Source organism: Cottoperca gobio, chromosome 13 (genome assembly GCF_900634415.1).
Source record: "Cottoperca gobio chromosome 13, fCotGob3.1, whole genome shotgun sequence".
Lineage (NCBI taxonomy): Eukaryota > Metazoa > Chordata > Actinopteri > Perciformes > Bovichtidae > Cottoperca > Cottoperca gobio.
This window is the reverse complement of record NC_041367.1, coordinates 1,256,966-1,284,010: the sequence shown is the minus strand read 5'-3', so window position 1 is coordinate 1,284,010 and position 27,045 is coordinate 1,256,966. Positions and strand designations below refer to the sequence as shown.

At 45.4% G+C, this 27,045-nt stretch overlaps 3 protein-coding genes across 4 annotated transcripts in view; 1 reads left to right on the top strand and 2 right to left on the bottom strand.

The window, feature by feature from the left end:
• chrd (chordin) overlaps positions 1-14,242 on the bottom strand; it is a 29,240-nt gene extending 14,998 nt beyond the window's left edge. For both annotated transcript variants that reach the window (XM_029446880.1, XM_029446879.1), the window contains exons 1-9: positions 10,729-14,242; positions 8,252-8,355; positions 7,829-7,955; positions 5,976-6,128; positions 5,688-5,805; positions 5,161-5,248; positions 3,636-3,777; positions 3,268-3,399; positions 3,077-3,159 (exon numbers count right to left, since the gene is read on the bottom strand). In XM_029446880.1, the coding sequence (XP_029302740.1) occupies positions 3,077-3,159; positions 3,268-3,399; positions 3,636-3,777; positions 5,161-5,248; positions 5,688-5,805; positions 5,976-6,128; positions 7,829-7,955; positions 8,252-8,355; positions 10,729-10,867 (1,086 nt within the window). In that variant the 5' untranslated portion in view covers positions 10,868-14,242. The remainder of the gene's footprint in view (positions 1-3,076; positions 3,160-3,267; positions 3,400-3,635; positions 3,778-5,160; positions 5,249-5,687; positions 5,806-5,975; positions 6,129-7,828; positions 7,956-8,251; positions 8,356-10,728) is intronic.
• A 2,342-nt stretch (positions 14,243-16,584) lies between these two features.
• LOC115017909 (uncharacterized) lies at positions 16,585-22,864 on the bottom strand. The gene is made up of 5 exons (XM_029446632.1): positions 22,227-22,864; positions 22,010-22,049; positions 21,839-21,922; positions 19,977-20,222; positions 16,585-18,637 (listed from the first exon to the last, which is right to left on the bottom strand). Exons 1-5 carry the CDS (start codon positions 22,578-22,580, stop codon positions 18,096-18,098), a joined length of 1,266 nt encoding a protein of 421 aa, XP_029302492.1. The 5' UTR covers positions 22,581-22,864; the 3' UTR covers positions 16,585-18,095.
• A 3,609-nt stretch (positions 22,865-26,473) lies between these two features.
• Positions 26,474-27,045, top strand: part of LOC115017836 (solute carrier family 12 member 9) — a 56,870-nt gene continuing 56,298 nt past the window's right edge. Inside the window, exon 1 of the mRNA XM_029446538.1 lies at positions 26,474-26,990. Within this exon, the coding sequence (XP_029302398.1) occupies positions 26,771-26,990 (220 nt within the window). The 5' untranslated portion in view covers positions 26,474-26,770. The remainder of the gene's footprint in view (positions 26,991-27,045) is intronic.

Sequence of the window (27,045 nt, the reverse complement as noted above, 5' to 3'; positions counted from 1 at the left end):
AACTCCACAAAGCGTGGAGCCAGACGGACGGAGGGAAGGTGACTTATAGAAACTGAATAGATGAGAAGAGAACATCATTTCTGTCAAATGTTGTATTTGTACTATGTTGTTTATCCTGTACACACGACATCTACTGCACGTCTGTCCGTCCTGGGAGAGGGATCCCTCCTCAGTCTCTCCCTGAGGTTTCTAACATGTTCCCCCTTTAATTATGGGGTTTCTTTTAGGAAGTTTTTCCTTGTGCGATGCGAGGGTCTAAGTACAGAGGGTGTAAGGACAGAGGGTCTGAGGACAGAGGGTCTAAGGACAGAGGGTGTGAGGACAGAGGGTCTAAGGACAGAGGGTCGTAAGGACAGAGGGTGTAAGGACAGAGGGTCTAAGGACAGAGGGTCTAAGGACAGAGGGTCTAAGGACAGAGGGTCTAAGGACAGAGGGTGTAAGGACAGAGGGTCTAAAGACAGAGGGTGTAAGGACAGAGGGTGTAAGGACAGAGGGTGTAAGGACGAGAGGGTCTAAAGACAGAGGGTCTAAGGACAGAGGGTGTAAGGACAGAGAGTGTAAGGACAGAGGGTGTAAGGACAGAGGGTGTAAGGACAGAGGGTCTAAAGACAGAGGGTCTAAGGACAGAGGGTCTAAGGACAGAGGGTCTAAGGACAGAGAGTGTAAGGACAGAGGGTATAAGGACAGAGGGTCTAAAGACAGAGGGTCTAAGGACAGAGGGTCTAAGGACAGAGGGTCTGAGGACAGAGGGTCTAAGGACAGAGGGTGTGAGGACAGAGGGTGTAAGGACAGAGGGTCTAAGGACAGAGGGTGTAAGGACAGAGGGTGTAAGGACAGAGGGTCTAAAGACAGAGGGTCTAAGGACAGAGGGTCTAAGGACAGAGGGTGTAAGGACAGAGGGTCTAAAGACAGAGGGTCTAAGGACAGAGGGTGTAAGGACAGAGGGTGTAAGGACAGAGGGTCTAAGGACAGAGGGTCTAAGGACAGAGAGTGTAAGGACAGAGGGTGTAAGGACAGAGAGTGTAAGAACAGAGGGTGTAAGGACAGAGGGTCTAAAGACAGAGGGTCTAAGGAGAGAGGGTCTAAGGACAGAGAGTGTAAGGACAGAGGGTGTAAGGACAGAGGGTCTAAAGACAGAGGGTCTAAGGACAGAGGGTGTAAGGACAGAGGGTCTGAGGACAGAGGGTCTAAGGACAGAGGGTGTGAGGACAGAGGGTGTAAGGACAGAGGGTCTAAAGACAGAGGGTCTAAGGACAGAGGGTGTAAGGACAGAGGGTCTAAAGACAGAGGGTCTATGGACAGAGGGTCTAAGGACAGAGGGTCTAAGGACAGAGGGTCTGAGGACAGAGGGTCTAAGGACAGAGGGTGTGAGGACAGAGGGTGTAAGGACAGAGGGTCTAAGGACAGAGGGTGTAAGGACAGAGGGTGTAAGGACAGAGGGTCTGAGGACAGAGGGTCTAAGGACAGAGGGTCTACGGACAGAGGGTGTAAGGACAGAGGGTCTAAAGACAGAGGGTCTAAGGACAGAGGGTGTAAGGACAGAGAGTGTAAGGACAGAGGTTGTAAGGACAGAGGGTGTAAGGACAGAGGGTGTAAGAACAGAGGGTCTAAAGACAGAGGGTCTAAGGACAGAGGGTGTAAGGACAGAGGGCTAAAGACAGAGGGTCTAAGGACAGAGGGTCTAAGGACAGAGGGTGTAAGGACAGAGGGTGTAAGGACAGAGGGTTTAAAGACAGAGGGTCTAAGGACAGAGGGTGTAAGGACAGAGGGTGTAAGGACAGAGGGTGTAAGAACAGAGGGTCTAAAGACAGAGGGTCTAAGGACAGAGGGTGTAAGGACAGAGGGCTAAAGACAGAGGGTCTAAGGACAGAGGGTCTAAGGACAGAGGGTGTAAGGACAGAGGGTGTAAGGACAGAGGGTTTAAAGACAGAGGGTCTAAGGACAGAGGGTGTAAGGACAGAGGGTGTAAGGACAGAGGGTCTAAAGACAGAGGGTGTAAGGACAGAGGGTCTAAGGACAGAGGGTGTAAGGACAGAGGGTGTAAGGACAGAGGGTCTAAAGACAGAGGGTCTAAGGACAGAGGGTCTAAGGACAGAGGGTGTAAGGACAGAGGGTCTAAAGACAGAGGGTCTAAGGACAGAGGGTGTAAGGACAGAGGGTCTAAGGACAGAGGGTGTAAGGACAGAGGGTGTAAGGACAGAGGGTCTAAAGACAGAGGGTCTAAGGACAGAGGGTCTAAGGACAGAGGGTGTGAGGACAGAGGGTGTAAGGACAGAGGGTCTAAGGAGAGAGGGTGTAAGGACAGTGGGTCTAAAGACAGAGGGTCTAAGGACAGAGGGTGTATGGACAGAGGGTCTAAGGACAGAGGGTGTAAGGACAGAGGGTCTAAGGACAGAGGGTCTTGGGCTGTATAAAGACGCGAGTATCTCCTCCTTTAGTTTATATGTTCATCAGATTAAAGGTCACAGGTTTCAGCCTCGACGGTTCTCTGAGCTCGAGCTTTTCACATCTTTGTCACGCCCGGCGTCTCTCACCACCAGGCTCGAAACAGGCGAATCGGGCCTTCACGCAATTCCTGGCAGAATTAAAAACAGACCCGCCTTTCATCAGTCCTCATCCTGCCTCCTTCCTCTCTCTCCATCTCAGCCCACAGACCACTAACCACTGACATGTGTGAGGAGTGTGTGCATCCTCTCTGCCTCCCCCGTCCCTCCCCTCTGTGTCTCTCATCCCTCGCTCACATCTGTATCCTGCATACGTTCCTCTCACACACACTTTCTCTCTTCTCTTGTCTCCCCCTCACTCTTCCTCTCCATACATTGTTCTTGTCACGTCTCGGGGCAGCGATCTGCGATCAGAGCGCTGGGATGCGGTGACCGAACCACATCCGACTCGGAGAGGAGGGAGTGTGAGTGTGTTGCTGTGTCACGTGTTCCCCAACAACAACACTCTCTAAAACCTCACACTTATTTCTTGCAGCAGATTTGACCTGCAAGGCTTGTGCAGACCCGTGAGGGTGAACATGCCTCGAGCAGCCCAGTGCACGCTGCAGAGCGTCAGGTGTGTTATTACTCACGTGGGAGGTGACGTTGGCTCGGATCTCTCTCAGGACGTGTTTTCGGTACACAAGCTGAACTCGGATCGGCACCAACATGGGCTCTGAGGAGAGAGACACAGAAGATTCAAGCATTGAGATGGAACTCGTAGAAACTGAGTTCCCAAAAGAGGGATTTGTTTCAGTGGATGAGTTCTCAGGTGTTCTCTCACCTTTCTCTTTGTGGTCGATGAGGCCTTGCAGGATGAGGATGAAGTGGAGGTTGTTCTCTGTGTCGCTCAGCGTCAACATGGCGAGGCCCCCCATGCCTAAGTTCTCCGACGTCAGCGTCGAACTGAATGTCTCTGTACACGGGACACATGCACATCTTGAGTATCTGCGTTCTCTTACGGGACTGCTCCACAAATACTCCTCTGTAAACAAAGGCCGAACTCTTCAGCCGCATTAATCCAGGCAAGGCTTCTACAAGTTACACGAGAACGTATACAATTCCACCGCTTTGTAAATATTGAGTTTACCGAGGACGACAACACAAAGACAAAGAAATACAAAGGCTATAATATCCCACGTGCACACGCACCAGCAAACAGCGCCCTGTGTTTGATGATCTTCCCCTCCACTTCGTCCCGTCGGCTCGTCGTTGTGCTCATGCTGATGCGGATCTGCTCCGACTGCAGCTGTCGGATCACAGGCTTTGGCAGGTTCTTCCACACTCCGCAGATCTACACACACACACACACACACACACACACACACACACACGTGCACACACGTGCACACACACACACACACACACACACACACACGTGCACACACACACACACACACACACACACACACACACACACACACACACACACACACACACACACACAAAGATATTCACTTTAATATGATACAAACAGAGAAAAGCAGAACTCTCTACAGTGCAGACACTGAAAACAGCATTTTCTGCCATTTTTACATGAAAAACTACTTTAATAATCAGTCGATTATCGACATAATTGCAGATTATTATGGACTTGATTGTTACAGCTCTGCGTGGATGTCACACCACGCTCGGGCAATAATCTTTTCAACATTTTCATGTATTTGTCGCACAGACAAACACATCTGCTAAATACATGCAGGTCTGTGATGGCGCTCTGCACCCCGGGCTGTAAACCTGAGCGTGAAGCTTCTCCTGCCTGCGAGCGGAGGGGAAGAAATGTGGCCGTGTGACGGCACCTCATAACTTCCAGTTCAGAGGTAATCTCCACTTTAATTAGCGATGCTCTCGATCCTCTCGCTTCGCAGTGATGTAACATGTGAAGAATTCTCTTTCCAGAGGTTTCGCTCCACACTTCCTTTTTGCGTCGGAGTGTTTTCTTTGCGGTCCTCTCGAGCTCGACATTTATCTAAAAATAATAACAAGCCCATTTCTGGGACCTGTCTTTAGGAGTTGGGGTCTGAAACGGAGGAGATGTGTATATATTGGCACGAAAGGATGCCGTGATCAAGCCAGACCCGGGGAGTGTGTGCACATGCATGCGAGGGTCCGACTGTCACACCAACATATCAGTTACTGATTTATCAGGAGAATATCGGCCTTTTATTAAACTCGTGCACCTTCGACCTGATTCTCCCTGATGCAACCTTTGGAGTGAGTGAGTGTGTGTGTGTGTGTGTGTGTGTGTGTGTGTGTGTGTGTGTGTGTGTGTGTGTGTGTGTGTGTGTGTGTGTGTGTGTGAGCGAGTGAGTGTGTGTTGATGTTTACTGCAATCAGTTTGTGATGTTTAGAGAGAGGCAACGCAACAGGAAGGAAGTGTCACTGTGTGTGTGTTTGTATGTGTGTGTGTGTGTGTGTGTGTGTGTGTGTGTGTGTGTGTGTGTGTGTGTGTGTGTGTTTGTATGTGTGTGTGTGCGTGTGTGTGTGTGTGTGTGTGTCTGTTTATGGTTTATTATTGCAGAGTGAGTTATGGGAGGTGAGAGCATTCATCATAGCAGTACTTCATTTATCTCTCTCTGTCAGGAAACACGCACGCACACACGCACACACACACACACACACACACACACTGAATACAATGCTAATGGAAGCAGGAGGGGGGGGGTTGTCTCCTCACCATGTCTGTCTGTCCTTTGGGGACTTTGTACTGAAAAGCAGTCGTCCCGTCTGACTCCAGGAAAACTATTTTACTGGGTCGGCTCATCCTGCAAACAAGGAGAGAAATGAACAAAAGTGAAAAACATAAACTCAACTCGTCTTCTATATTTGCAGAGGAAGAGGAGCAGAAGTCTGGGCTGCACTAACTCATACAGACCATCAGAGTTGCACAATCACAGACGTGTCTCTGTTCAAAGTTTATTTCTGTAAACCAAAAGTTTAATCAACATGGAGACGTTTGCTTGTTTACCCGAATCTAAATAAATACATTTCAGTTTCTAGCTACAACAGTCAGCTAGCTTAGCATTACTCAGGATGACTCAGCAAAGACGCTTGTTTCTCCTCCTTTCACCAAAACTGTGTTGTTTGAATCACTGCAGCAGAAACCTGAGTGTGTCTGTAACGTGCGTCTTAACCAGCGCACTTCACAGTTAACACGGGATCACCTTTTATAAGGAGCGGTGCAAAACAAATCGGGTGCCTGACCTCTGGTATGTGACGGAGAAGGCCAGGCTCGTTCTGGTCAGAGAGAAGCGAGCTCTGGCGACGCCGTTGGAGCCGGGCAGCCATGATTCTGTCACTCCTGTCAACACGGCAACAAAGTCTGCAGAAGGAGAGTAGACGTGTAACTACCAGCACATGTCCTGATCAACATACCTCAGCGCGTGCACGTTCTGCGTGGAACATGTTTGTTTCTTTAACGTTTTATTAGTGAGAGCTGTTTGTGCAGTGCTAACAACTGAGGGGGGTGTCGGGGGTCCGTCTCATGCTCACCAGTGCGGCTCTCCCCGGGGCCCAGCTCCTCGGAGCTCAGGTACGAGCGGTCGTTGTAAGATTTGTGGAGGTCGCCCTCTTTATCTCGGCCCTTCTCGTGGAAATACTCAAAGCTGTCGAGCACAGAGTCCGTCTGCTTCCTGTCGACGTCACCTGAGGAGCAGAAACACTTTGATCTTATAACGATCCGCCATCGATATGAGACGATGTCATCTTTCATATTTAACATAATCACATTTACGTTCTCCAGATCTGGAGAACAGATGAGACGAAAGCGTCGGCCATCTTCCTTTTTTCACTTCATTATGTTTTGAGTGTGGATTAAAGTCATGAGCAGCCAGAGAGACGGAGACGGAGACAGATTGAGGAGCCGGTTGGATTACAGAACATTCTCTCCTCCTCGCTTCCTCTCCGCCCGGTAACTAACCAGCGCCGCCTCTGCAGCTGAAGAGCTTAAGGAGAATTGGGAGTGACACTGGCGTGTGATCCCAACAATGACCCACTGTTCCACACAAACTGCTGCGTGTCTTGATGTAATGTGTGACATGCACACGCACACACACACACACACACACACACACACACACACACACACACACACACACACACACACACACACACACACACACACGGTGAAACATGCAGCGATGCTCACTTACAGCCCGACTGACATGATGTTGAGAAAGAGAAAACCACAAACTGGCTCTCTGGAGCTGCTCACAATCTTTATTTCTCCAAGGCAGTTTTCTTTCTTGGTGTCTTAATCCCCCCCTCTCTCTCACACACACACACACACACACACACACACACACACACACACACACACACACACACACACACACACACACCACCCACAAATATCAAATCTCATTATTCCTCTCTCACTCCTCTGCTCCAGAGAGCTTCTGGGTAGTGTCACTCTCACTTCTCCCCACTTAGCAATGCTGTATCCCCAGGTGCACTATTCATTACACACACATACACACACACACACACACACACACACACACACACATACACACACACACACACACACACACACACACACACACACACACACACACACACACCATTTTCCATCACTTGCACAAACATACTAGCTGCTTTGGTGCCAAAGCTAAGACAAACACACTCGACCTTTTCCTTAAAACTTGACCACAACACACAAACACACACACACACACACACACACACACACACACACACACACACACACACACACACACACACACACACACTACAGTGTTACCCACACAGTGCTTTACCTTTACTTTCCATTCCATCCCCAGACACACAGCGTAGAAAAACAGCCGGCTGCTGAATAACAGTGCAGCTCACTGTGTGTGTGTGTGTGTGTGTGTGTGTGTGTGTGTGTGTGTGTGTGTGTGTGTGTGTGTGTGTGTGTGTGTGTGTGTGTGTGTGTATGCGCATGTGTGTGTGTAAGCATGTGCAGGGGAGCTCTAATTCTCTAATAAGGTGGGACTGTGTTTGCAGCAGTGTGTAGACAAGGTAATGGCGTGTGTGAATGAGGCTACGTAGACGGGGGGGGTCCTTTCAGTTGCGGCTGTTTGAGAAAACGTCCATTTGATGCGGCTGAATGGAAAATCAATGGAGCTGCTCGTTGCATCGAACAGCTGTTCTGAAGACTAGTTGACCCGGTGGGAAGGAAAGAAGAAACATAACTGTGGGGGGAGAGTGGGATGAATGGAAGAAAGAAGAACCACCATTGTTGGAAAAGAACGACTTGGAGTCGTGCTGGTTCCCTCTGCAGACTGCTGCGTTCAGGACAGGTGTAATGATTGAGTACAGCGTCAGATCTGACCGCAGGTGTGGAGGTCGGCTCGGACGTTTACCTTTGGGGCAGGTCTTGCAGCAGTGCCCCGGCAGCAGGATGGGGTCGTCACAGTCCAGGCCCGGGCAGTCCTGTTTGATGTTCTTGCAGTTTACTTTCCCAAACACCTTCCCGCGGCGACTCTTCTGCTGCGGGACAAACAGACGCATCGGTCACGAGATCGTGTGGTAATAACGATGTGGATAGTGCTTTTGTTTCTCGTGACATTAAACATTTGAGGATCATCATTTGCAGATTGTTTGTCCATCACAACTCATCAGAACAGGTGTGTGTGTGTGTGTGTGTGTGTGTGTGTGTGTGTGTGTGTGTGTGTGTAAGTCAGTGAACAGCTGTTTATATTTCCTCTACAGTTTCACAGCTTTTGGTCCAATGGGAGATTTTTCTGACTGTTGGATTTTCAGAATAATGGCGCGACAGGACTTACAGTTTCGCAGTAGCACTGGACACAGTGCATGACACCGAAGGGCTCGCCCAGATCTGGGTGCCATGTGTCCTCCAGAGAATAGAATCGACCTCCGAACGAGCATCCTGCAACACAAACACTGATCATAAACGTTCCAGAGGCTGGAGAGCAAACACTAATAAATATGTGGTTTGTCCTTTTTAATTGAATTATGCTGCGAACAGAAGAATTTAGTACATAAAGTTCCTAATATTTAAGAGCAAAAAGAACAAGTACAAGGATTGTATTTTATGAAGTGTCAGACACGCAGGATGACTAACGCTGCAGGCTGAGCCATTGCATCCATTTTAATATTTAACGACAAATAAATCTCGCATAGCTCATCGCACAGGCATGTTGGAGGCAACTGAAGCTCGCTGGATGCTTCATGACTTTTGGGACTGAACTTCGCATCCTGTCTCGTGTAAATGATCCACGAGCAGTCGAGGGAGACGTTCAGTTTTCCACTGATCCTCAGAGATTCCCAGAAACACACGTGAAGCTTTTCATTTATTTCATTTAGCTCTATATGATGAGGTGAAGTCAGAGATATAGGAGGTGGGAAGTGCTATAAAGTGCATTTTATCTCGGAAACACACGACGTATCGGCTTTAAAACAATTGTAATTACAGCTAAACAGTCAAAGTGGGGTTCTGGCATTGCATTGTGGGTAGAACATGCTAACAACATTTGGGGTTGGAGCCAAAGGGGCGTAAATATCAGATGTTACAGGACTTTACTGAACACAACATTTTGTCTTATCAGATCTCTTTAGAAACACTGTTGCTCCAGTTTAAGTGGAAACATATTTACTAAACATTTATTAAAGAGTTGAATATGCCTTTCTGTCTCAACATTTTCCAAATAGACTAATGCAGTGTATGTTCTTAAGTAAGTAAACAACTGTAAACTAATTAAAATGCATCAATAACACTTCAAAAAGAAAGAATATCTTCTAGGCTGCAAGGAACGTCTCAAATCAACTTATTTAAAAGCTATTAAATACATTTACTTACATATTCTCCTATTGTGCATGAGTATATCGGGAGATGTTTGTGGGACTATGTCATGTTTTAAATGTTTAATAAATAAGAATCATATAGATAGATCAATAGATCCATCGTTGAGTGCCGAACAGGCCAGCAGCAGCGGATTCAAGTTCTATCAGAAATGTAGTTTTTGGCTCTCCTTTAAAATGTGATGTTACACACTCACGCCCTGAAAGATGGAGTCTGCAGAAACAGATGCCCTTAAAGATAAAAAGCACATTATAGTTCCACCTGAGAACGGCTGTAATGCACACTGACTACAGGAGATACAACACAGCTATTAGTTGTATTACTAAAGTCATAATTGAGTGTTAGTCACGCCGTGCTGCTGCAGGACTATCACAGGGATCTTCTGGTTAGGATAACTGCTGCAAGCAGTGTGTGTGTTACCCTCGAGCTGATGGCTCGCTCACTGCTACCAACCTGGTTCACATTATTCCTTCATTAAAGTGACTGCACACTTTCAACAGTCCAGTTAAAGAAGCCAAACTGTGAGCAGCTCGCTTTGCCTGCCACTTCTGTCTCTGCAGAAATAAATCATCTCAGAGGAGCCAATGCTTGTAATGTAATGGAAAGTGGATTGATTATAGTTTCCAACAGTGAATTACGCGTCCAGGCGCTGGTGAACGTGGAGTTCCCACAGTTCTGAACTCCAGAGTAGTTACCTTATAAAAACCGCAGTGAGCTTTGTGGAGGGGGCTTTTTACACATGAATCAGATGGAATTCACTGCGGTTATGACTCAGATGTTTGCCTCTAGTTTTACACATAAAGCGTTGAAGAACAATCCAAGGAAACATGGAAATTCACGAACATTGGGTTTGAGTGGGCTTATTCCATTACAGTTAGGGAAGAATATTTAACTTTTTAAATGTTTATGTTCTAGGCCTGTTTGTGTCGCTTCACTTTCGCGTGCGCCTCAGGTCACCTCACAGCACGCACCACAACACCCCAGGCTTCATTAGAAAGTAAGGACAGTTTCTTGTTTTGTTGGACAAAAGAAGTAGGCTAGGTATGACTGTTAACAGTAGGCTATATGCTCACTGCAATTCGGCAAGTACCAGCATTAATTTAAAAAAAGAAAGTTGGACTTTTAAATGGTTACTGAGCTCGCTGCTGCCCCCTTCGGCTTGAGTTGTTGGGTCAGAACTGTTGGGAATGGATGCTGCTGGATGTATAGGATGTACGCCGAATTAACGCCTGGCTCATTTTAATTAATAAAAAATATAAAGTCACTTTAACGACACATCAACCCAACACGCGCAGGACTGGTCACTTTTAAAAATGACACATTTTGAACGGAGTTTTGCTCCGGTCCTGGCTACCTCACACAGCGGCGCTATAGCCTAACACAACATGGTTGGAACTATACAAAGTTATAATACCTTTAAAAATAAAAGAGTTTTCTTACCTGACAAGCCTTTGGAGGGCAGCGGCTCTCTCTCTGACTGGATGGGCAGAGCGGGAGACTTGAGCCGCGAGGCTGCTCCGGTGTGCAGCCACGCGCACAGGACGCACAGCAAGGAGCGGAGCGCGCGGGGAACAAGCATCCCAAATCCTCCTGTACGTAAAATATTCCCCTCAAACCTCGGATATGGAGCACTCTATGAAGCCACGGGCGACTTATTCACAGACAAGTTTCCTCTTTACGTCCAAGTGTCATGAAATCATCCAGTCAGGCAGAAGGTTTGTGAAGACAACTGCACCGTGTGTGTGTCCTCAGTACCACCAGCCTCCTCAGAGTCCCGTCCCTTTCTCTTTTATAGGCTGCTTCCCTGACAGCTTGCAGCAGCCACCGGCCGGGAGGGGGGGAGGCGATGGGTGGGGGTGGGGGTGGCTGATGGAAAAGGGAAATTGACGCCCCTATCAATTCACTAACGCTTCAGATATGGAAACGAGCCTGATTCATTCTGGCGACCACAGATTTCATAACACTGAATTGACCTAAAAGGTTCTGGGGACAAAGAAGATATTTAAATAGTATTAATGATAGAAAGAGACCAGAGAGTAAATGTTCTGCTGTATAAATATAACTTCCACTTTGTATTTCTTTATTTAAAAGTAAAGATTGAGTTGTACATTACAAACATGTGGGAGTGAATGAACTTATTATTCTACTTGTTTTATACAGTTGATTTCAGTTAAGTACTGTAATCTAAATATGATGTGCATTGTATTGTTTGATTATTATGATGGTGGTAAATGTTCACTTATTTAGTTATTATTTATTTGTTTGATTCACATTTTCTACACCCATGAAATAAAATCATTTACAATCACAAACAGAGTCCTAAATAAATAAGAACAGCTGTGCGAAGCTGCATTAAAAAGTCATCTAACAGTTAATTTGAATGGATGTTGCAGTGGGAAAGAAAGAGTTTGAGCAGATGTGTTTTAGTTGAAGCAGTGTGCAGATTTCGGGTGTCGGGTGTGAGGGCTGCTGCTGACCCTCACACCCGACTCTCAGTTGTTTGTCATATGGCCTCCTCGTAGATTTATAGCATCTTATTTATGCAGATGTTCACACTCTGCTCAGTCTGTCGGGTACAGCTGACACTGATGGGGTAGAGCTACATCAGCTCTCCTGGGTGGAGCAGCTCATGTACAGTAAGGAATGTGTGAGTGTCTGCTGCTGTGGCTGGCTGCACCGACTATTTTTTCAAGTGTGCTTGGAGCTGAGACCTAAGTGACTTAACAGAAACAAATGAAAATAGTTGGAATACCTCAAGGCAACCCGTTTCAATTTGTCCTGGCCATCTGCAAACCTCTGTCCTCTTTCAGACCTCTAAAGTGTTTCTTTTGGCTTCTTAAAGGCCTACCTGGACGAGTCCAACCCGAGTTAATGATGACCCTCACACACATGGATACAGGTGCCAAGCGCTGTTTAACTTCACATCTTTTTAGAACTCTCTGTGGCCATTGTGGGGCTTCACAACATCAACAACAAGGGGAATCTATTAGGGCCTATTTAGATCTGGGAAATGTTCCCATCAGACAAAACAGAGCAGTGGAGCAGCGGTCCAGCTCCTCTTAGTGGTCCCTCGGGGGCCAGAACAAACGCTCTGCTTCAAGTTTACATAGTGCTGCTCATGGGGGATTTATTTCAGAGAGTTCAGAAAGGGTCAGTCCTATTACATGGCTGAAATGTTTGGAATAAAGAACTGATTGACTGGGCATAATAAAATGTAAGGATTATAACAGTGTTACTGTACATGGGGAGTGTAGCCCCATCTACGGTGTGTGACACATCATTCAGAGAACGTGCTCAAAACACTGTTTGTATAGTGGGAATAAAATGTTCCCATTAAAATCTCCAGATCCAATTCTGAGAACCGCAGGATGACAAAAACAGTTGTGTGCTTTATTTACTTTCATGTGAGTTCCTGTGCAGCCCTCGTGCACAGCCAGACTCCTCTCACACACACACACACACACACACACACACACACACACACACACACACACACACACACACACACACACACACACACACACAACGCGCTGTCTTTGCATTGAAACGTCGCGTAAAACCTGCTAAATCTAAACGGGTTTGTGCCAAAAGTGCAGACCAAGGTGCGAGCGCAGGGTGTTATTGTTATGCATGTATCACATTATGTGGCCTGTTGGAGCCACTTCCATCCGGGTGTGGAGATTCACGCCCCCCCCCCAACGCTGCAATGGGAGTCGATGATGGCCTGTTTACACTTCATCATAGGGTGATAAGCGACACTTTTCTTCTGCGCTGCACAGAGTGATTCATTAGGCAGACTGGAGGGTAAATTGTCTATTGGAGCTAACAAACCCAGTACACCCCCCTCTGGGGAAATGACGGCAGCGCGTTTGTGTATTGGACGCGTCCAGCTCATGTTTGGAAACGGACTCTCATGGGATTCCTGCAAACTCTATTTCATTACAACACAGTATATGAAAAGTAAATAAGGATTCAGGATCATTCCTGCACATGAAGCTATTATCTAATCGGCAAACACTCACGCAAGTCTCCTTTCAGTTTTAAGGCCTCGACTCTTGTTCATGTTATTTTGGCTTAAACTGACTCAGTGAATGGCAGAGGATACAATGTGTTCCTGATGTCTTAATATACTCATGCCGAATTCAAGAGGACGGCTTTTGAATTTAGAAAAAATGTTTAAAGTAGCAGCATCATGCAGTTTAACTTTTACTGGTGAGCAAACAACATATAATTGCCCGATTTCCTAATGAAGTTCGGACTTTTCAGTTCCAAAAAAGTACATTTGTATGGATTCAAGGCACCTTATCACGTCTCATAGATGAAACAGAATAAAAAAAAACATTCACATATTATTGTACTTACTATATATTTATATAGTGTTGAATATAATATATAGAAGATGTGGATTAGCAAAGAATTTCACAGTTTGATGCATATGAGTGTATTTTGACTCCACTGAGCTCAATTCATAAATCGTCATAATATTTTATTAATTACAGAAGCGTTTTCTTTATAGAATCATCTTGAATTGATCCATAGCATTACAGCTGTGTGTGTGTGTGTGTGTGTGTGTGAGTGTGTGTGTGTGTGTGTGTGTGTGTGTGTGTGTGTGTGTGTGTGTGTGTGTGTGTGTGTGTGTTTTCCTTTTAAATATCGCTCCAAATTCCAAGAACTGAGAAGCCGATATGAAACACTGCTGGAAGAAACATAATGCAACAGACCCAAATGTGACTTCGTTAAACAGGACATCATCAATACTGTGTGTGTGTGTGTGTGTGTGTGTGTGTGTGTGTGTGTGTGTGTGTGTGTGTGGTGTGTGTGTGTGTGTGTGTGTGTGTGTGTGTGTGTGTGTGTGTGTGTGTGTGTGTGTATGTACTCCACTCTCCATCACCGCGCTGTGTATTTGCTCTTGTTTGTCAGACGCCCCGGTTTTTGGGTCATAAATGCGGGTGGTTTAACAGTATCACCCCCCCCCCCCCCACCCCACCCTCCTTAATCTGTCTGTCTGACTACACAGCACACACTCACAGGGGACCGCATCCTGTTTGCTGGTCGGACTGGGAGGTGTGAATATTCAGCCAGCGAGCTATGATAGCCTGGCAGATGTGCCCCCCTCTCTCTCTCTCTCTCTCTCACACACACACACACACACACACACACACACACACACACACACACACACACACACACACACACACACACACACACACACACACCACCTGTTCCTCATCACATGGAAGCCTTCTGCACTAACAAGCATGACATGTTTTACCCTTATAGCTGCAATGACACTTAAATATCTGTCATTATAAAATAAAAATGTAATATAACAAATATATAACAAACCCAGCTGGTTGTTTGGAGTGTGCATGCAGTGTAAATCAAATACCTCCTGGTGCTTTAGAGCACGTTTATAAGACTCATAGCACACATTATGACTTTCCCTTTCTTCCCTTTTAATTGGCTGGACATGCATCACAAAGACACACGTGACTCACGTGGAGATAAACACGATGCAAACTGTAATTGTGCATTTCCTGTTGCATTCTGCGCATTTTAAGGTGCGCTTATCCAATCATAGGCAGACATCTGAGGAGGTCATACAGTTATCTTTTACACTAAAGTAAACATATCATGGGAACTGCCTCCGCTGCACAGACAGGAGCTGCGTTCACTGCTTCAGTTAGAGCCCGGATGTAGCAGAACAAGACGCGCATGACGCTTTTACAGCCCCCTCTGTTATGCTGATGCTGATAATGATGGTAATAAGAGGCGGCCAGTTTAGTTGTAAAGCTAATTTTGTGCTGCAACGGAAAGGGGCGAATGGGCCTTTTCTCTCACTCAATATGCAAACACAGGACGTCTTGCAGAGCTGATGTTTATTCATACAAAGCGGAATCAATTTGCAGACACAGTCGAAACTTCAGACCTGTTTTCTCCTTTTCACTGTCGCGATTTCCGAGTTGGGATCCATGATGGAGAGTGTGTGACAATAATGACTGCAGGCAATTAGTGCGCTGTGTTTATATGCAGGCTGGTTTACACCTCGGGGAGAGGGGCTGGGATTATTCACTTTATTCCTCTATGAAAAGTGGACGCACTGATATTATAATATTACTTTATAAATGTTATATTGATGAGACATTCTAAACCCTCAGATCAAGAAACTAAAAACATTCAATGTTGAGATTTCACAAATAATACAAAATATAATGACATTATTATGTATGATGTATTATTGCAGGTTAAGATAAAACTTTATTGATACCCTGAAGTGATGAACACATGAATGCATCAATAATTATATTTTAATAATATAACATAATATCCTAAAGATGGGCCTTATGCAGAGTACTTTTACTTTTAGTACTTTAAATATATTTGGATTACGGGGCTTTATTAGCATCAACGTTTTAAGAAACAATATTAGCAAAGTGCAGAATCATTTAATCATAACTTAAGTGAGATGTTGAAAGCAGGACTTTAGTAACAGAGTATTACTACGCTGTGGTACTATTTATATTTATATTTAAATGATCTGAGAGCACTCTGCACGTTTAGTAAAAAGTACATTAAATAATGAAATGTTATAATAATACAATATATATGTTACATCTGCATTAATCATGATGTTAATGCTGTGTGTGCAGACTCACTGTTCTGTTCTGCAACATCTTATATGTTAATATTCAGACTAAACTTAAGTTAAAGTACAGAAGTATTATCACTTTAACTTTATATACTGTTACACATGTAGAGGAGTGAAGAAGAAGTGAAGAGCTGCACAAAACGCAAATATTCAAGTAGATTACAGCGTCAGACGAGGTCTGTCGACAACAAAGCAAATCAAAGTGCTCGACATGAGACATGACAGCAGCAGAAGACACGCGAGAGTTCGATGAATACAGAGATTAAACAACGCTCTGTCAGTACGTGTCGTTTGTTTGCACACTTTTCATAATTTATGTTAGAACCAAAAGGAAATGAAATGTTTGAATATATATTTGAAGTCCTGTGTCTATGAAGCAGAAGTGACACATCGTTGGGTGCAGGTCACATGTTTTGATCCTTCGACCTTCAGAGAAGCAGAATGAAGCTCTGTGCCAGCCCACCCCCGGTCTCCCCTACTTGAGTGACATGCCACCTCTTGGCCTCGCCACACAGTCCAGTTCAGAACGCTACATACAGTCGACGGTGCCAAATACGCACACATGGCACAATGCGTTTCAAGTCTTATCCATCCTTCCTGGAAAACCCCGACCCCCCCCCCCCCCCCCCCCCCCTCTCTCTCTCGGCTCTTTGAAATCTGAACGCGCCCCTCTCATTTCTGTTTACAAGAGTCAAATTGCTTCCACACACTTTACTCCTAAAAGCCAATAGATCCGCCAAAAGCGGTCACGGCACATGCATTTTCTACTCGCGCGGTAAATACCTCGAGCGTTAAACATCAACACAGTCATCCTGACGAGCGGTCTGAGAGGCGACAGTCTGACAAGCTTCTCCTTGACTCATCGGTTATTACTGAGTCTGACCCGCCGCTTAACTGATTTTGTTCATGCATGACGTGAATGACGCTCAGTGGAAAACTGGCGCAGCTCCCCGTCCCCAGAAGTGCCCCCGCAGTGCTAACACTAATGGATGCTAGCTTTAAACGCCAACATTTTGTTCCGTCTTGACATTCACAGTTCGGACTATCTGTCTAAACACTTGGAGATTGCAACTTTGAAACACAGAGAGAGGACACGATGGGATGGAAGGGATTACTCCAGAGGGACTGCGTTACTTAATCATAAGTGGTCTCACAGGGAGAATATGAACATGGACCTGCCAAGTGAAAGGCAACACTGGTTCTTCACATGGGGCTTGGAGCCTTTGGGGAGGGAAGAGAAAATGAGGAAAAGTTTAGAAGCTTCTTTCACTTTGCCAAAATCACTCAAACTGAATCTGTGTCTAACATGCAGTGTGGAGCTGCGAGCCAATGAAGGAGAGACGCCGGAGGAGAGGCAGAGAACAGGGGTATTAAAGGATACATCAACCGCCAGTCATTGAGCCAAGACAACTAATGTGATGTTTCTAATCTGTAATCATCACTTCTAATGTAAAGTAGCAGCTCAGCCTGAGCCAGTCGATGCATTCAGAGGTTCTGTTGGGATCCTTCTGTCAGCTCATCACCTGCTGTCTTTAGTTCATGCTGTTCTCCCTCTGTGTTCTCCTGCTCTCTGTCGCCCCTTTTGAAGTCTCCGGGAGTCCTGTGGTTTTCAAAGGGTCAGAGAAGGGCAGCCCTACTGTCCTATCGAAGGCAGGCCGCGGGATCAACCATGTTACCACCTGTCCCCTGCGCTCTGTCAACACCGCCGGTGTCACTGTACTCACACCTCGTCCCGCCACCCCCTGCCGCTCATACATTGTCCCCTCTTGCTCACGCGCTTGCCGAAATGCGACTGAGCAAACACATACTCTGGCTCGTGCTAGTGTCCACATACACACACGCGGGAACGCGCGCAGTCCTACTGTAGGACCCCTACTGTCCAACAACCCTCACACACACACACATCAAGGACTCCCGCTGCTGGGAGCCCACCCTCTCCTCACACTTCACATTACAGAGCACTCTTTCTGGCCTGATCCCAAACTAGTGGGGGTTGTTTGGTGGAGAGGGGGCCGTGTCCTGGGGAGAGAGTCAATTGCAGGTCCGGGGTCACGCAGAGAGAGGCAGCTACAAGTCCTTCAATATGAAGCATTAGCCTTTCAAATGACCCCTCGGAGGAGCAGTGGGTGTGTTCCTGACTCTCCCACTGAAGAGTTTCTTATTCAGCAACAGCTTCCTGTCCAGCTCGCCCAGAGGGAAGCATCCCGGGGACCCCCATCTCTGGGAGGGAAGCCAAGGTGGAGCAGGAAGATCCGGAACTGGACACCAGGCCTGAGTCTGAGTCGGACACAGCCAGCTCCTCAAACTTCTGGATCACTTTCCTCACTGACTGGAAGGGAATCTCCCCGTGCCAGCGGCCTCCAGCGGCCCCACAAGGTCCCCTGTAGGCCGAGTCCTTCCCGAGGAACACATGAGGAGGAGGGGGCAGGCCGCAGCGCAGCCTCAGTCGACCCTGACCCAGGCCCAGAGCCGGGACGACTCCAGCAGGGTTGAAGCGCGTAGGCAGTGTGGCGAGGTGCTCCTGGGTCAGAGGGTTGTGGAAGCTCAGGGCGCCCCCTCCAATGTTGAGGAAGACCCCAATGGTTTTGATCTGAGGCGGGACAGTGCAGAGCGGCTCCCGGCTCCCATCATACACGGCACAGAAAGATAAGCCCCGCCTTTCAAACCACCAGCCGGCAGAAGCATCCAGCGAGCTCACACCTGAGAAGAGTTTCACATTCAGACACAAGTGTTCAGTAAACATCTTCCTCTCATCCCTCAAAGCAGAAACACGGCAGAGTGCGAGGCGTGTGCGAGGCGTGACCACGCACCGACTCATGTGTCATCCACACACCTGTCAATGTTGACAATGTCATCCAGCAGGTATAGTAGCCTATGTGTTGCACAGCACAATATTGTTTTGCATATAAAACTGTAGAGGACACATTGAAACATGTCCATACAGATGTAGCATGAAGAGCACACACACACACACACACACACACACACACACACACACACACACACACACACACACACACACACACACACACACAGTCTCTGCATGGTTAGTATCCATGTATACTTTAATTACTCAAATCAATCCATATCAACAATGTCATTATTTTTAAATCTCTTCATGCCTAATATTAAAAATGTTTTGGATGAAGGTTTCCAAATTATATAATTCATTTTTAACATTTAAGTAACAGATTAAAATCATTAACCTTGTGTGACCCACAGACCTTATCAGGCATTTAAACCAAAAACCATTAAAAAACTTATTGACTTCCAGACGAAGGAACCAGAAGTGAGTTCTCAGACTTATATAAATATATATTTATATTATATAATATATATATAATATAGATATGTGAATAAGAGAGGGAGAGATATATAAATATAGAGATGTATATTTGATAATGGGATAGAGATAGATTAGAGATATATCAATGAGAGGAGAAAAGATATAAAGAGAAAAATATTAGAGAGAAGGAAAAGGAGGGAAATATATAAAGAGAAAATATATAGAGATATATATATAGATTTATATATATATATTGATTATTTATATATATACAAAGAGTAGATAAAGATATTATATTTATATATATCTTTATATATATATATATAAATATATATTTCCTATTTATATATATATATATATACTATATATATATATATATATATATAAATATAATATAAATATATATAAATATAAATAAATATATGAAGTCAAACACAAGCTGCAGATATCAGGACAACTTGTTCCACTAATTTAACAAAACGCTGGGAATGGAAATCTCTTGAGGCTCAAAGGTCTGTGATGGTCCAACCACTTGGTGGTTCTGTGAGCTATGCAGTTGTGTGTGATGACGTGTGTGTGTGTGTGTGTGTGTGTGTGTGTGTGTGTGTGTGTGTGTGTGTGTGTGTGTGTGTGTGTATAGGTGTGCGTGTGGGTTTAAATAAGCACAGTCTTGCTGACTAACAGCGAAGGTTTCTGGAAGCAATAAGCGCTCCGGCTTCGCACCAACCCAAACAAAGTGGAGGGAGTTCTTACCGACGCTGTAGACGGAGCTGTTACACACATCCACCTCCCAGTAGTACTGTCCTCGTGCGATGACCGCGTCAGCGCAGACCTGCGGGAGGGCCGGCATAGCCCCGGGGTCAGGGGTCACGGATCGCCTGACCCTGGCGTCTGGAGGCGGGCCGGGGGGGCTCTGTCCGTGGTAGGTGGCGGTGAGGGAGGAGTTGGAAAGACGGAGTGATGGAGGGGCAGTCGAAGGGTCCAGAGCAAAACATAGTCCTGAAATAGACCCCAGGAGGGGGGGGAGGGGGGGGGGGGGGTGGTATTTTAATATCTTCTTATTGTAGCAGACCATGCAATACCTTCAATACAGGTGAAGCCCCTCCCCCTGATCCTTTTCCTCCAAAACATTAGTAACATAAACACTATCAAGCAGTGAGACAGGTAGACAGACAGACAGACAGGCAGGCAGGCAGGCAGGCAGACAGGCAGGCAGGCAGACAGACAGGCAGACAGGCAGACAGGCAGACAGACAAGCATGCAGACAGACAGACAGACAGACATACAGACAGGCAGACAAGCATGCAGACAGGCAGACAGACAAGCATGCAGACAGCCAAGCATGCAGACAGACAGGTAGACAAGCATGCAGACAGACAGACAGACAGACATACAGACAGGCAGACAGACAAGCATGCAGACAGACAGGCAGACAGGCAGGCAGGCAGACAGACAGGTAGACAGACAGGTAGACAGACAGGCAGACAGGCAGACAGGCAGACAGACAAGCATGCAGACAGACAAGCATGCAGACAGACAGGTAGACAAGCATGCAGACAGACAGACAGACATACAGACAGACAGGCAGACAGACAAGCATGCAGACAGACAGGTAGACAAGCATGCAGACAGACAGACAGACAGACAGACAGGCAGACAGACAGGCAGACAGGCAGACAGGTAGACAGGCAGACAGACAGGTAGACAAGCATGCAGACAGACAGACAGACAGACAGGCAGACAGGCAGACAGGTAGACAAGCATGCAGACAGACAGACAGGCAGGCAGACAGGCAGACAGACAGGCAGGCAGGCAGGCAGGCAGACAGACAGACAGGCATACAGACAGGTAGACAAGCATGCAGACAGGCAGACAGGCAGACAGGCAGGCAGCAGGCAGACAATAATAATAATAATAATAATAATAATAATAATATAATTATAATAATAATAATAATAATAATAATACTATAATTATAATAATAATATTACTATAATTATAATAATAATAATAATAATAATAATAATAATAATACTATAATTATAATAATAATATTACTATAATTATAATAATAATAATAATAATAATAATAATAATACTATAATAATAACAATAACAATAATACTATAATAATAACAATTATAATAATAATAATAATACTATAATAATAACAATAACAATAATAATACTATAATAATAACAATAACGATAATACTATAATAATAACAATAACAATTATAATTATAATAATATTATAATAATAACAATAACAATAATAATACTATAATAACATGACTAATATGAATAATTATGAAGGCTGGTACAACAATGATAATAATGTACAAAATATATAACAGAGTAATAACGAAAATAAATGATGATGATATTATTTGAAGAGGAGAGGGGGGACAAATGACAATAATATTAATATTAGAGATTATTAATAGTAATATATTATTATTATTATTATTATAATTTAATAATAATACTAATATTAATATTATTAACATTAATAATAATAATAAATAGTAGATACTACATAATATTAATATATAGTTGAACGCCTCTACATATAATATATATTAAATGTATTTAGTTCATCGTGTGACTCCTACCGAACACAGACTGCTCCATCTGCTCCTCCCGCAGCTCGACATCGCCTTCCACTGGTGCTGTCCAACAACAGGCGGCGTCGGAGCCTGAGGTCAAAGAGGCTCCATGTTTACAGCCAGGGTCATATAGATCAAGGTTTATCTTAGAAACTATGAATACATGCGTTTACTCACCGTGTAAGCAGCTCAGTGCTGTAATGTCCCCTGCAGACTCCTAAATATAGAGACAGAGTATAAGACACACGTTGTGAATCCAAACAGGAAGCGTGTTGATAGAATGAACATGTATTTCATGAAATGAAAATAAGTGAAGCCGTATCAGTGGCATCGAAATATATTATCAGGATCTTTGAAGAAAACCTTTATCTCTCCTGAGTCTGGAGGTCTTTACCTGCACATGTGGAAGGTGACCCTCCCTGGTGCCTGTCTCCCTGCTGACACCTGCAGGACTCAGGGCGGGATGTTTTGGGAGACAGGAAGTGGCAGCTGACCAGCTCCAGCATGGCAGCTCCACAGGATGTCGACAGCACGGACACGGCACAGAGCAGACGGGAGGGCCGACGCTACGGAGGAGAGGCTGACCGGATCGCTGTGCTGCTGCCGACACAGTGAGCACACATGGTGTGAGAGCACGGCAGGAGCAGGACGCTGTCACGGCCCTGGCTGCAGGCGGGGCAGCAGGAGAGCTGCTGCAGACCAGCTGCGAGTTCTTCTTCCTCCGTGTCAGACTGTCCTGCTGCCACATCCAGGCGCTCCTGCTGCCTGTGTCTTCTCCAGGGATAGAAAGTCCTCTCTGACATCTCTGACCATTAAATACCTTATTTAAATACCTTTGCTTCTTTCAAAGTCAGCGAAGAAAATATCTTTGTCCACATTTTTTTTTTGCTTTACGTTAAAGGAAACACTGCAGGCGAATATGGAAACATGTAACTAACAGATATCATGAAGCTTCCCCACTTCATGACTCACATCAACACAGTTTATATCACAAGTGTTTAATATGTACATGAGGCGTTATGTAATGTAGCTGTGGAGAGTTTACATCTACACACACAGTTACAACACACACTCTCATGTTCTCATGCTTCCTCTCGTCTGAAGAACACGAGTTCTGGAAGATAATATGAACAAACGGTGTTTTTCCTTAAGAACCATGAACCCCCCCCCCCCCTCTGTGTATTCCCAGACACTACCTGACTGAATATCCAGATACCATCTTCAGGGATCAAGGCCTCAACAACACTTTCTCCCAGTAAGAGGTAAAAATATCCTTTTCAGCTGTAGAAGCTCTTCTGGTACGTTGAGACGTCCCGCTGTGGAGAAAATGACAAAGTTCAGTCTTCTCGAACAGACATCTGCAGGATATCAAGATATTAAGGACTCCTCCCGTCGTGCTGCGTCCCTGCTCAGCATTGTGGGTGAAATAGGTAGAATGGCCTGCGAGCAGATAAAAGACAGACGGAGAGGCGGAGAGCGAGCGAGCGAGGAGCCCGGCCTTTAAAGGTACTCAGTGCTTGGTGTTGCCATGGAAATGGCTCTTCCTGCAGAGACACACAACTGCGAGATAATGTGCTGCATTGAACCCTTGTGCACACACACACACACACACACACACACACACACACACACACACACACACACACACACACACACACACACAAACACACAACTAAACGTTAACAAAGAGCTCATTACTGCCAGGAGCACGAGCCACGCCACTCAGACACAATGACACACACACACACACACACACACACACACACACACACACACACACACACACACACAGCTCTGCTCTCCCTGATGGGGGATTATCAATGAGGAAGACATGATGTGAATGTGAAACATATTCTTTGTAAGTCACCGGTGGAGAGAAGCAGGCGGCTCATTGTGCACAATGTAGGGGGCAGATCTGAGGTCAGCGTGGGGAGGACCTTCAAATAAAACCTGTGAGAAATCAACAGATAATTGTGGCTTTGACGTCACATGTCCTCATTTTGTCAAATACAACAATTAAAGCTGACAGTCTGCGGGGGGAGGACACGCTAAGACACATTTCCAGGCATGAAACTGCTTGTTGCTCCTCAGGGGGATTCCTGGGAACATGATACCAGTAGTCTGGCATCAGTCAGCTGTTTCCTCCCTTGACTTCAAAATAAGACGCAATATTGGGAACAATTAAAGTTCATATGCAACAACATTCTGTGGAGGAAAGATTCAAATGGAATCAAAGGTTTAAATGGTGACACGTGTCCACAGCAGCACAGCGAGGTGCAGACCTGCAGGACAGGTCCACTCTCCTCACTCGGCTTCTTCTAACAGTCAGTCCTACATGCCAAACATTACCGTTGGGATAACTCAAATACAAAGCTGTAGAAGCTACATGTCACTCAGGACACAGCAGTTTATTAAACCATTACCAGCCTCGTCAAAGAGAAAGCAGCTGTGATTCAGGAGCTTTACGACCTGGAACATTACAGTTCTATTGGAAACAGAACACTGAATATGTTCTGAGCTCAGTTCTGTGGCGCTGAATGGAAGAAGGCTGACAGACTGAGGGACACGTGCAACCAGGAAGTCCACTGCTTGGCTTTAATCCTTTATTACAACCTTTATTTACACACGTGGAGATCTGGCGTCAGTGTTGAGCGTACGAACTGATAGTGCTGTAAATGGTTTGGATGTCACATAACGTCATATTCCACACTCTTCACGAGGAGCACAGCCTCTTCAGCGCCGACACACACTCTACTGGCTGTTACACTTCTTCTTGCAGTGTGTAGTTATATCTGTACCTGCAGCGCCCTCTGTGGGTGCAGGAGGAGAGGTGCTCTGCGCGCTGCACACATCTGCACACATCTGTTCTGCAGCTTGGACTGGGGAAGGCTGGCAGATGTAACTCCACAGCTGTAGACACGAGATCCATGAGATATAAGTTTATTATGTTTTATTTGGGATACTTGAGGAAATATTAATGTTGGAGTGTTTGGAAAAGACTGTGATGTGTGTTGATATATTATTTATTTACTGGGGAGGACCTTAGATTGTTTGGGAGGGGGGTGGTTAATCACAGAATTGCACTTTCCTGTAATTTTGGATCACTTTTTATCATAACTTTCAAAACAAAAGTAAATTCTTTGAGAATACAGAAGTGAAAGAAGGAACTTGTTTGTTTTAGTCTCATAATGTTTTTCACAGACATATTGATCCATGCAATATGCTACTGTTGCTTTTCTTACTCTGGAAGTTTCATTAAACAAATAAAATACACGTATCAATAATAATTAACCTGCATTCAAATGTTCTGAGGTGCTCAACAGCTGTAACTTCTGTTTTCAACATAACATCACGTGCACATCACATTCCGTTATCTGTGTCTTACTGCTCCTATCAGCAGGGGGCCCAGAGAATGAAGAGCTCTGATTGGCCGAGCCAACCAGATCATATGACCAAAAGCAACAGGCTGGAAGTAAGAGGGCTGGAAAACACGGGAAAATCTCAGCAGAAACATTCGTCAAGCTACATGCTAACAGGGAGGACAAAACCGGAAGCTGCTTCCAACATAAAGGTTTTATTTCTCTTGGTGAAATATTCTGGATTGACTTGACTGACTTTTCTTTTGTAAACAATGTTTATTCGTTTAGCTTTATAAATACAAATGACAAAGACAAATGCACACGTCAGGTGTTTCTGTCCATCACGTTTACTTTGTTCCAAAACTCCATTATTTCCCCAAATACAAAGATACTTTCATTACTTTCATTTCTTTAACTACACTACCCGGTATATTGCTGTTAACATTATGTAACTTCACTGGTGTTGCATATATACCCATGAGCCAATTATATTGAAAGTTTAGACAACAATGTGTAGATCATTTCTGTTGCAATCGTCAGGCTGGTGATGAGTAGTTTGGTACGGAAAGGAAAGTTTATATAAAAAGCACAATTCAGCAACAAGGCAATTCAGAGAGCTGTACAAAAAACACCAAACGCATTGAGACACAGTGCAAAATAAATACATTATGAAGTATATTCAAATACAATAAAAGAAATGAGAACCACAAGAATATAAAAGCGGCTCAGACGGGGGGCGTCTCCCTTAGAGAGAGGGTGAGAAGCTCAGCCATCAGGAGAGACTCGGAGTAGAGCCGCTGCTCCTTACGTTGAAAGGAGCCAGTTGAGGTGGTTCATCTAGTAAGGAGCCACCTGGGCGCCTCCCTAGGGAGGTGTTCCAGGTACAGCTGGGAGGAGACCCCGGGGAAGACCCAGGACTCGGTGGAGAGATTATATCTCCTCACTGGGAAAACCTCGGGACCCCCCAGTCGGAACTGGAGGATGTGGCCCGGAGAAGGGAAGATTGGGGTTCCTTACTGGAGCTGCTGCCCCCGTGACCCGACCCCGGATAAGAGGTAGACGATGGATGGAAGAATATAAAAAAGATAAAATAGAATAATACAGGTATAAAACAGAAGTTAGAGTATATGAAATACATTTTTTGTTCGTTGTTTGTCTCTGTTGTAGTATTAGTTACAAACATTGTCATAGCGTGTCAATAGCTTTTATACTGAAAGTCCCAACCGGAAGTTCTACTTGTGATTGACGCAAATTGACGTTCGTACGTCACATGATACTTTATTGTAGCGCTACTACTAAGATATGATCTAGAAGCACCGAGGCTCGACATGTCAGACTGACTTTAACACTACATGCAGGACTGCTCTTTGTGATATAGAGGTTACTGCTGCTTTTATCTCTACTTGTTTTTATTGTTAAAGAAACTTCTTATTTCCTACTTTGCTGTGAAGCTACGCGTCACTAACTTCCGATACAACGGTTTATTAACGTGTCGGAGGGGAAACCGTGTGACGAGCAAAGCTTTATCCAGAGCCCCCCATGAAGCTCTGTGAAGCTCTGTGAAGAGGCAGGGTGCACCATGTCGGAGCGGACTCCTCTCCTCCACTACCGCCTCTCCACCAGCGTCAATGAGTCCGAGCCGCAGACACCTCCGCACTGGCAGGCCCCGGTGCAGAGCCCGGGCACCCCCCGGCACAAGGCTGCCCAACAGCGGCAACCCAAGAAACTCTCCATCTTCTTCGGTGTGGTGATCCCCACCTTGCTGTCAATGTTCAGCGTGGTGGTGTTTCTGAGAATAGGTGAGTGATGGTCACACAGATGCACACTTAAATCACTGCACACCGTTCTGTGATG